At 43.5% G+C, this 12,081-nt stretch overlaps 1 protein-coding gene across 6 annotated transcripts in view; it reads left to right on the plus strand.

The window, feature by feature from the left end:
- Positions 1–12,081, plus strand: part of TUT4 (terminal uridylyl transferase 4) — a 1,006,035-nt gene that overhangs the window by 99,135 nt on the left and 894,819 nt on the right. For all 6 annotated transcript variants that reach the window (XM_069232665.1, XM_069232664.1, XM_069232661.1 and 3 more), the window contains one exon: positions 5,294–5,937. In XM_069232665.1, the coding sequence (XP_069088766.1) occupies positions 5,388–5,937 (550 nt within the window). In that variant the 5' untranslated portion in view covers positions 5,294–5,387. The remainder of the gene's footprint in view (positions 1–5,293; positions 5,938–12,081) is intronic.

The following is a 12,081-nucleotide window of genomic DNA, read 5'->3' on the forward strand; positions in this document are numbered from 1 at the left end:
CCCTAGACCGCAGAGAAACAGTGGCCCTGATATTCCTCAACCTCTCAGCTGCATTCCACACTGTCTGTCACCACACCCTCATTGACAGACTCTATAACACTGGCATACAGCAAAATGCCCTCAAGTGGATCACCTCTTTCGTGGCAGGACACATTCAGAGCATCCGACTGCCTCCCTTCACTTCCGCACCCAAGATCATCATATGTGGCATACCCCAAGGATCATCCCTCAGCCCCACCCTGTACAACATCTACATGACACCCCCCTTCCTTCCCCCTCCACACGTCATCAGATTCCACGGACTCAACATAATCTCCTACGCAGACGACACTCAACTAATCCTCTCACTCACCCAGGACCCTGCCAACTCTAAAACCAACTTCTGCAATGCCATGACCAACGTAGCCAAAGAGACAGCTGCCTCAAACTGAACTCTGACAAAACAGGAATACTGATCTTTGGAAAGAACACCTCTTTTAGGGACCACAGTTGGTGGTCGGCAAAAGTCAGAGCAACACCCACACCTACGGACCATGCACGCACACAACCCACTATGCCACTCCAGACAAAGAGCAGTGATGTCAAATTAGTCTTCGTTCCAAAAGCAGGACACCCTGAATGTACCAACACAGGTCCTCAGCCAGTCCAATGCCCAAATCCTCTGACCCTAAACAGCGACTCAATAAATGCATATTGCCATCAGCAATGAAGTCACTATCTCAGCAGGCGTACATGCTTTCACCATACAGCATAGGGCAGGCTGCAGTCATCCACACACACATATATATACTGGAAGGGGCCCAAGTATTTCACTTAATTAGTCAATAAAATCATTGAAAAGCTGTTAACTCTTTACAGTTGACAGTTTCAGGTATTTGCATGGAATTATGTTGCATGCTTGTTGATAATGCTCTTCCTAAATTAAGCAACAGTGGCTTCCCAGGCAGTGTTGGAGAAATGGAAAGACTGAAGTCCATTTTTGCAATTGAATACAAACACTCGTCTTAATGTCGAGGCACAGATTGTTACCCTGGCGAGTTCTTGTTTATTGTGTTCGTTTTCTTTACAGCTAAAGGCTGGGACTATAGTTATTTAGCAATGTCTTCCAAGCATGGATACCAAGGTTTACATGCAGAACAATTTATTTATGTAAATCACATTTTCTTTTATGTAACTTGCAAACTCTCAGCTACTTTCTTATCAGTATCAAGTGTTAGTTACATCTTTATAGTATTGCTTTACTTAGCCTATATTCTCAGTTGTTTCACCTGCTTTTCAATACATTGATGATAATCTCCATTACTTGGTCCATAAGGAGCATGTCGTCCAGGTATATTATCATGCGTATCCCGGACGCCCTCCAATGTTTGACCGCAGGTTTGAGGACCTTAGTAAAACAGTAGGGTGCTGAGGAGAGGCCAAAAGGAAGGGATTTGAACTTAAAGGCCAGGCATTGAAACTGGAGAAAACACTGATGTGGTGGAAAGATAAGGATCGTCCAGTAAGCATCCTTTAGATCCTATCACACCATCCAGTCATTGAGTCTCAGAAGATCCTGAAGGAGCTGGATACCTTCCATCTTGAAATGACGGAAAATCAGCCATTCATTGAATTCCTGGAGATTGATCAGCAGATGTTGTCCTCTGTCCTGTACTTCACCAGGAAAAGATTCCTTCAAAATCCTGAAGGGTGAGCCTTGGATGGGAGAATGGGCCCTCTGGAACGGAGTTCCTGGATAAGGGAGGCCTCTTGTTCAGAGAAGTGAAGGGGGTAAGAGGGGAACAAGTTGGTAGGGTGATGCATAGACTTCAATGTGGAACACTTGAATGGTTTGGAGCACCCAGGCATCTGAGGTGATAAGCCTCCCGTTGTCTACCAAATGCGCCAAGTGCCCCCCAAACAACTGTAGGAAAATAGGGTTAGACTCATTGTATGTATTGGAGAGGGGCTTCCGCAGCAGGAGCCGTTGGGAGAGCCTCTGAGTCGAAGGTGTCCCCTGATGGGATAGAAGCCTTTAAAGTGGGAAGAGTCCTACCATTGTCCTAGTCAGGAGGGTTGGCCCTTATTAAGCGTGTAAGACTGGATGCACCCGGTCGCAAGCTCCCTGCTGCAGCCGGCGCCGGTGAAAACCTGAGGGTTGAAGATTCATTTGATGGACGGTTGGGCTTTGTCTAGTGAATTAAATGTTCAGACAAATTTGACAAGTTCTTTGACAAAGGGATCACTGAAGAGCCTGCCCTGTGCCACCTGTCCAGCTTCCGACATTGCCAAATTCGTCTGCTTGGGGACCGTCTTTATCACAAGTGATCTGCGTCTCTCTGTAGAGATGGTGCTGTTGGTGTTGCCCGGGTAAATAATGGCATCCTGGGCCAGCGGGAAAAAACTTCTGGGCAGATTAGAGCCCCTGATACTTGAGCATCTTCTGCAATGTCCAGGATTTTTGTTAATGGCCGAGTCGCATCCAGGAGCTTAGGCTGGCATGACCACCAGGAACGACTGATAAACTTTTTGCTGTCCCAAATGTAGTTGGGAAGAAAAGTGGACATTGTGGCACAGATCTCTGGCATGAAGGTGACCCTGCCGTCCAAAGAGGGACAGTGGTACTCTGCCCAAAGGCAGTTCCTGATGTCTTAATCAGGCAGTTTGTGAAGCCTTCCTGCCACGTACATGGCCACCTCAGGCCTAGAAAAATCATAAAAATGTTACTAGACCTGTAGGTCGAGTAGCTTGAACAATCTACTTGACCTAACTGTAATGTACTTAACCCGGAAATGAGTTTCAAATTGTGTGATCCTTTGCAAATATTGTATTTTACAGTTGCCTTTTCCTTCATTCTCACATGAGTGCACCTTCAAATATGCGAGTTCAGCATTTCTGCTATAAAGTCCTCTTTTGTTTGATTAAATACACTAAACGTTTGCTCCATGTATATCAAATCTAGCCCACATATAGGGTACACATGATCCATGTATGACTTGCCCCTTTACTAATTTTACTAATAGCCTTGCCGTCGGGCAGGTGTTTCTCAGTTTGTTTAAACACTCACTTAATAAGTAATGATTTGGTAGCGCACTTTCATTTACAGACAGTAAATTTCCAAGAAATGTCCAAAAACCTTCCCACTAACTTGCAGCTGTGAAAATTAGGTTTCCGAAAAAATATTTATCATTTGCACATCAGCAAGTGAACTGACTTTTTTTCATACTATTAAAACATTTTTTCATCACACAAATACAAAACAATGGTCTTTCACAGCTACTGAAATATATTTTGAAATGTTTGTTACATTATATAAATGTTATTTGTTAGGCAAGACCTAATACCCACAGCCCTTCATTTCACACAGTTCAGACAGTACACCTTACAAACTCCTGGAACTCTGCAGTCACAAGGAAAAGAATCTGCATTGCAAGAAGATAAACTGACTTTTCACCTCTGTCTCTGAACACAGAGCAAATAGGACCAGAATAAAATTAAAAGGCATCTTAATTTCTAATTCAGTTTGTCTGAACAGAACACCGGTTATTTGTCCACTCGCCAGAAGGGGTGAGTAGGTTCTAAAAAATAGCTCAACCTCATAAAAATTGACTCGCCTTAGCAAGTGGTTGAGTAGGTTTTTCAAGCCCTGCACCTTTTCCCCAGGGTCCCACTTGGGGGATCAAGGGTGCATGGAATCCTCGGGGTCCAGCATATTGGATTGCAAGCCCCTGGTTCCCTCCATGGCAGGGTCAGTTTCTTCCGAGTGGTTGATTGTCAGGCTTCAGGTCTGTTCATGGTAAGGGTCGCTGTCGGATCCAGAGTAGGATCCGTGTGAGGCTTGAAGAGGCAAAAGGGTCAGAGTGTCCCCTGGAGGTGTAAGACCCAGAGGGGCATCATGTGCGTGGGGAGAGTATGTGAGTCAGAAAAGCTTTCTTCAGTCTGGAGAACACTTCCAAGTCCACCCCAGAGTCCTGCAGACACTTGCACGGATTCTTGGTGAGCGTGGCTATGGGTAACCCTGGAAGTATAGGGGCCAAAGGCCCAAGTGGTAGGGGTTGTAGGCACTTCTGCACCATTTCAAGCAATTTCCTCTCCAAGGGTGCCACTGTGTCCGAAGCTGCCTTACGGATAGCAGTGTCTACTGCTTCACAGAAGTCAGTTGTGACCGAGAAGCAAGAGATCTCCTCCCCGTATGTATAGCAGTCTTCGTATTCCTTCATGTGGTGTCAGGTAAGTCAGGTAGGGAGCTAGAAGGGGAAAAAACTGCAGTTTAAGAGGGCTGTGTAATTGCCGGGGGAACCCAGACGAATTTGTGTAGCTGAGCACTATAGTAATCTGAGTATTACACTCAATCCAGGAGGTCACTGGCCTCGCAGACACCATACATCGTTATACCATATTGGACACAATGGCATTGCCTAGGTCGTCTCTGGAGTAATAGTGGAAGAAAAATCACCACTCGAGCAGTGTATAGACGACCTCTGAAGGATGTAATACTCCAGGCAGTTAGGGGGCTAACATCACCACCAGTCTATGCAGCCGACAAAGGTGCTCTGCAATTTCTTTTAAATGTAGATGTGCTCGCTGTTACTTGGGGGCTGGGATACTTGTCACAGCCGAAGCACCTGAAGTGAGGGGTGAGCCCCCTCTAGCAGCCAGAGGACCTCCATACACCTGCCCCGCTGTGAGGCACTCTCACCGCAGTCAAGTAACAGAGAGAGTGGCCGCGAGGGAGTATCGAAGCAGTCTCGACTGCCACTGTCCACTGAGGCAGAAGCTTTGTTGGCGTTCCTAAGAGGGAAAAATATCAGTTAAGTCAACTGGTATTGCATACAAAAGTCGAGGGACCAGAGTCCCAATACTTATTTCCAACATTGCTGCGAAACAGCAAAGAGAAAGAGAGAGAGAGAAGGGAGACAACAGTAGATAAAGGCTGATCCTGACATCCCATTGTTTGCTGAACGCTTTCTGTTTTATTCATGTTCCTTGGTGTTATTGGAAATTAAGTTTACTGTTATGTGTTCCAACATGGCTTCTGTCTGAGAAGAAAGAAGAGTATAATCCCCGCCTCCCCGTCCTGGCAAAGAATTCTGGCTGACCCACAGCCTATAGATGTATATCCATGTAAAGTATTCTAAAATGGCATTCATTGGGCACTTAAAGATAACCTGTTGCAGAAGTGTGTAATTTAGGAAACTCTTAGCCTAATGTATTGTATTGTTAGAGCCCTATAATAGATTTTGTTGTCTGCTTTTTTTCATGTTTTACCTTAACATACATTTATTTATTCATTTATTTATTTCCTTACTTACAGGGAGCCTGTTTGTGTCATTGCTGGTACCACATATTGATGGAGACTGTTGTGTAAGCTGTGTTAAACAGTGGAAGAGGCGGGTCTTCACAAAATAATGGAAGAGAGTAAGAACTCAACCAATGAAAATCATGATCCAAAGAAGTATACCCGTGTTGTACATGGGGATGGAAAAAGTGTTCGAGTTGTAAATAGTCAGAAATACAAACACAAAAGTGCAAAAATTGTAAAAGATTTGGAGGGCCGGTCCCCCAGTGGTAACAGCATCAGACAGAACCGAAACAATGCATATATTGATCAAATGGGAGAAGCGAAATCAAGTAAGGCAAACATGCAAAATTGTACAACTGGATCAAAAGTCCCTGGATCAAACCGACTGGACCAGAGTGATGGGAAATCCAAAAAGGCCTCACAGTCGGTGACCATGTTGGAAAATGCGACCCCAGCACGTGGTCAGGCTATAGAGGTGCCAGGTTCCCAAAATGTTGAGAATGGTGTTCTTGAAACGGACACACCTGTTGTGTCAATTAACTCCACATCCGAAGACTCTCCAGAAATTCACAAACCTAAAGAGTGTTCAGATCCTGTTGTAGACTCTGAGATTGTTAAAAAGCAAGAGGAAATATTAATTGAACCAGATGAACTGGGTAAGTACTGCATTTTACTAGGGTGCTTTTATTGAACATGCCTCAGTTCAAAAGATAGATATTTTTACACCCGGAGTTGCCATTTGCCCAGTGTCATTAGGAATAACTTTATCCAGTTCTCCTTTTTAGCCAGAAGCACATTGCTTTCACAGCCCGAAAGGTTGATGTTCGTTCTGGAAATGCACAAACAGTAAGTCCCAGCATTCAACATGCCACTAGGTAGAATGCAGGAAGTGGTTAAAAGTACTCCTGATGACCTGAGACTATTGCATTTCACCTGCGTAAATGCAAGTTATTAATGTGAGCCTTTGGTAGCACCCAAACTTATAGACTACAGGAACAAATATTAATCACTTCACAGAAACATGGCTTTAACTATTTCAGTGAGCTACTTGTCTCTTTCTTCTATGGTCATGTACTACCAAAGATGTCTACATGCCAGTTCATGCTCCTTTCCTTATGTTTCCTGTATCACTAAATGCTTCAGTGTAGGCGTGTTGATGGATACTTCTAGATGAAATGCTAAAGTGTGCCTTGTTGGGAATAAAATAGGGGAAAAACATTTAAGCTCAAAAACCCTTGTGCAAATGTTAAATTGTGAATTGTGCTTTGAAAGTAGTTAAAATGCATCAGTGCCTCACCTAGAACTTTTAATGTTATGTTTAGGTAAATGCAGACACTTTTTTCACTATTTCTGTGGTCTCCTGCTATTAATATTATGTTTCTTAATAGAGGTTGTATTTTTCCATCCCACAGCATTGTAAATAATGATGATGGTATATTCTTTCAATTTGTTATGCAATATGTGTAGCTCCATTAAGAGTGAGCACTAACAAAACAAATAAGTTTGACATTTGTGTAGTTGATGCATACGTGCTGATATATTTTACAAATATAAGCTAATAGTCATGCAGAACGGCACACATGATGCCATCCATGCACACACAGACCAACATTTCTACAAAAACCCAGTCACACAGACCAACTGACATACAGGAACTTGTGCACACAGGCTAACTAGCATGCAATCACCCATACTCACAGATAAGTAGAAATACGTTTTGTACTTTAATTCTACTTTGTGACTCTGTCTGTTTAAAGCAGTATGGCAGACAAGAGCTTGAATGGGATCTTAAGAGGGAATGAGGAATTTCCCTTGTGATTAGAATGAGATTTCCCAAAGTGCTTTTGTCCATTCCAACTAAGTAATAGTGTTTATTTGGCAGCCACCCATAGGTGCGTGCTTTGCAGAAAGATTTCATGAAGTGGTAGGAAGTTAAAATTAGGGAGTCGCATGCAGGGGGGCAAACAGTCTGACAAATTGGCACCGGCACTACAGTTGTAAAACATTGCATACTGTTACAGAGATAGCTAGGTGACACATAGACAGTCCCACATAGAAAGGCAGCATACAAGTAACCAAACTGGTATGAACAGATGTAACCTGGATATTGATGCACGCTTCAGGTCTATTAATCTTTATCTCCTTTACTGAGGAAATCGCATTTGAAATGGAGAATAGTGGTGTAAATGCATATTCAGACCATACTGTCTCATTAATGAATCGTTTCTAGTGGGTGTTGAAAAACTTTAGTCAACACTTTTTGGAATGAAGACAGTGTTGTCAGGAAACCTGGACTTCTACTCTAAAATTTTTTATACAGGATTGCACTATTTATAATTTAGAGATCACTCCTAGGCATCAGCTGTCAGTAGGAGCTGGCAATATGCCCAGTTGGAGTGTATCTTAACTGTAAAGAAACAGTAGCAAATACTAATAGTTTAGCTATCCATCAGTTGACTTACATTCCAAACTGTATTTGTGGTTTCAGTCTTTAAAGTTTACAACAGGGGGCAGCAGCAGAACGCAGAGTATTCTACTTTGGCCGTGCTTTATTTATTTGTTAAATAAACATTGCATCAGTAATATTGGGAATGATGAGTTAGTTGGTGGTTTTACCACATCAAGATTCAAAACCTTAGGCCTATACTCCAATCCAACGATTTAAGGCTCTATTGCTTGGGGTATCCACACACTTACCAGCACCATAATAAAACATCCTGTTACATTTTCATTGGGCCTTTTGTCTGTAACTTATTGCTTGTAGTTTGGTAATGGCAGAATGTGAGAAATTGGGTTATTGGTTGAAGGGGGTGAAACCATTCTCTAGCAACAACTACAATCGGCATCAGGGTGAATCTCCAAGTCACTATTTTTACCTGTGCTTAACCCTCTGGTATCTTGGCACAAAGCAGTCGGCCTTAGGCTAGAGGCAAGGTGTAAAGTATTTATGCAGCAAACTACAGTGATAAAGTAAAACACCCCTATGGTAGCTTGAAGATCTTATAGACTTTTGCCCAGGAAGTGTCAGCAGATGAATGGCATAAGTTGAGAAAAGGCAGTTACTGGCCTGACAGAACACAAGGCAGGCTTTTCCTTATGGAGGAGTGTTAGACTTGTCAGCTCCTGGTGTGATTTCCCCTCTCCTTTTGTTTTCTGACCTCCTGTTTTGATCCTGTGCTGAATTTCATTTTTACTGGCTTTAGAACTCTGGGCATTTTACCACTCCTGACCAGTGCTAAAGTGCCCGTGATCTCTGTATAAATTGGATTGGTAATTGGTTTATCCATAGTTGGTTTGCTTGTAAGTCCATAGTAAAGTGCACTAGAGGTGCCCTGGGTCTGGGAATCAAATGCTACTACTGGGCTTGCAGCACTGACTGTGCCACCCGCATGAGTAACCCTGAAAACATGTCTCAGACCTGCCACTGCAGTGTCTGTGTGGGCAGTTTGGAACTGCCAGTTCGACCAACAAACCTTCCCTTTTTCTACATGCAAGTCACCCCTAAGGTAGGTACTAGGTACCTCCATGGGTAGGGTGCAGTGTATTTAAAAGGTAGGACATGTAATGGTGTGTTCTACATGTCCTGATAGTGAAATACTGCTAAATTCGTTTTTCACTATTGCAATGCTTACCTATACCATGGGTTAACATGGGGATTGCCATGAAATATCTTCCAAGTGTAATTTCCCATTCGGAGTAGATAGAGCTATGGAGTTTGGGGTCTCTGAACTCACAATTTAAAAATACATCTTTTGGTGAAGTTGGTTTTTAAATTGTAAGTTTGAAAATTCCACTTTTAGAAAGTGGGCATTTTCTTGCTTTACCATTCTGTGCCTCTGTCTGGCTACGGAATACACGTTTGGGTCAGGATGGCAGTTGGGCTGTTAGTGAATTCACTCTAGGCATTCACATATAGGGAGCTGAGGTGTGCCCTGCATATTATGATGGGTCTTCCTGGCCTACAGTGGAGGGAGGAGCTAACACTTGCACCTGAATAGGGCTGTCTTTCCTTACATAAAGCAATCTTCAACACCTGGAAGGTCTGAGGCCAAGGCAAAAAAAGGCAGGGTCTTGTGCACTACAAAGATTTTACTTTGAAGTTGGCCTACTTCAACGGCAGAAAAGAGTATAAGTAGTGGGCCTCTGAGACCACAACTTCACAACACTTCTGGACTAAGGACATTCTGCCAGGAAGAACTGGATGCTGTTGTAGGCCCTGCCACTCTGCATGTTCCTTTGTTGTGCTGGCCTGCTTCTGTACTGGAAGTGAAAGGACTGGACTTTGCTTTCTGCATCCTGCTTCCCAAGGTTCTCCAAGGGCTTGAACTGAGCTTGCCTCCTGTTAAGAAGTCTCAGGGATATCAAAGACTTCATCTGCCAGTGTCTGAACCCTTCTGCTGAGTCCTGATTTGCCACGTGGTGCCAAATCGAGTCCCTTGACCCATGGAAGCGGAAACTGGTGTCCTGAGGAAGAAAATCACGCATCAGATTGCCGCAGCTGAAAACCGATGAAATGCTTGCCTTGCGGCTGAAGAATCGATGCAGCGCCTGCTCCTTGCGGTGGAAGGGTTGGTGCAGGGCCTGTAGGATCGACGCAGTCAGTGCCTGTTCCACCACAGCTCTGTCACCACCATGTGTTTGGATTTTCCTATACATTGTCCCTGGGCATCATTTTCACTTCGACCCTGCACTGCAGCAAAGAACAGAGGCTGTGTGACCGGAAACCGATGCATCATCATCTCCCCTGCGGGAAGAGAACTGACACATCACCTCCCCTGCCATTAAGGAACCAACACATCCACTCTCCTGCGAGGAGAGATTCGACGCATCAGCTCCCACGTCGGTAAGGAACCGATGCATCACGTCACATGCGGAGTAAGGAACTGACGCATCGTCTTGTTTTCTGGTGCCTCACCTCCTCTGTGGACTGTGTGTTAAAAAGAGACCGGCATTGATTCCTCTAGATTAAGACTCTTTTCAACTTTTAAAAAGTGATATATTTGCTTGTGTATGTTGGATTTTTGTCGTTTTCGTCTTGTTTTATTCAGATAAATATTGTCTGTTTCTAAACTGATGTGGAGTACTTTTGTGGTGTTGTCACTGTGTGTGTGTGTGTGTGTGTGTGTGTGTGTATGTATGTATGTGTGCGCGCACAAATACTTTACACATTGGCTTTGAGATAAGCTTGAGTGCTGATACCAAGGGGATGAGCAGGGGTTATCTTAGCTGTGTGGCTCCCTTACCCTGACCAGAGTGAGGGCTCCTACAAGGACAGGGTGCAAACCTTTGCCAATGAAAGACACCTTTTCTAACCAAGTGGGAGCCTTACACACTTATTCGTGTCATGCTTCTTCATCAGCAACCTCTCCACACCTTGGTATGACAGCGCCATCAGGGTGGACTCGACCTCCTGATGAATCTAGACCGGAGTCTAGATAAAAGCTACTGAACACAAAGGGGATCCAGATACATTAAAAATACTACAGGTGTATTTACCTTTAATAGTGGTGTCAACAGGTATGACTAGGTCTGGTGAATGCCCCAGACCATGGATAGGCTCTTTATGAGGGCAGAAACATGCCAGCTATCTGAGATGGACTGAGCCATTATTCTCAGCAGTACAGTCAGGCCCTGTTTTTAGTCATATTTGAGTGCAAACATGACATTTCTAATCTTAGTTGTCTACCTAACCTTAGAGGGGGGTCACACAGTACTGTGATTTACACTAGGTTCCCAATCAAGAGTTATCACTTATTTAAATGTAATAAGGTAACCCAGTATTATCCTATGAGAGAGGTATGCTTTGCATTTGTGAAAAAACAAATTTGGGAGTTATTTTCACTACAAGGGCATGTAAAACCTAAAAGTACATGTCTAGCCTTTTATCTACCCTGCACCGTGCTCCATGCTGTGTGCAGGCTCTACCCTAGGCGTGACTTTTGCATAAAAGCACTTTTATGCCTGGCAAAAGGTTTATTTTGCCAGGTCGAATTGGCACTTTAGAACTACACCCAGGTTGCAGTGGCAGACCTGAGACATGTTTAGAAAGGCTAATTAAGTGGATGACACAATAAGTACTGCAGGCCTGCTAGTAGGTATTAATTAACAGGTCCTGTGTACTTGAACTACCTGTTTACTAGGGACTTTGAGGTAAATTGAATGTGCCAATTGGGTGTAAGGCAATGTTATCCTGTTTAGAGAAGAGAGAGCACAAGCACTTTAGCACTTATCAGCAGTGGCAAACTGTGCAGCCCTAAGACCAACAAAACGATTTCAGAAAAACAGGAGGAATGTATGTGAAAAGTGAGTGTGTGTGGTGTTGGGAGGTGAGGGAGTGGCGGGGGGGGGTCTAATGTGCGTGCCAAGTATGTCTGTTCTAACACAGAACATCTTCAGATTTTGTATCACAGCTAATGTTTGAGTGATTGTCCTTGCACTCACATAGGTTATGTCAAACTCCCAGTTTTCTGCTCTTACTGAATTTTACAGATAAATACAGGCAGAAACCAATGTGTGTTCTTTCCACATTTAATTTTAAAAGTGGAAAAATACAGAAGATTTGGGTTCTTTCCAGTGACTGTCTGCTGTTCTTCAAGAATTCCAGGCCAGCAGTTGAGCAGATAGGCAGCATGGGTCATCGAAAACAGGATGAAATTTCCTTCAGCAATGGCATATATCCACATATATTTGTAATATAATGCTTACATTTACACGTGGGTGTATTGCTATGATATATATTTGGCTGCCTAATTAGCTAAATCACAACAGGCAACATAGTAGGAGTGCACATTTCAAAGTTA

The sequence above is a fragment of the Pleurodeles waltl genome, chromosome 4_2 (genome assembly GCF_031143425.1).
Source record: "Pleurodeles waltl isolate 20211129_DDA chromosome 4_2, aPleWal1.hap1.20221129, whole genome shotgun sequence".
Lineage (NCBI taxonomy): Eukaryota > Metazoa > Chordata > Amphibia > Caudata > Salamandridae > Pleurodeles > Pleurodeles waltl.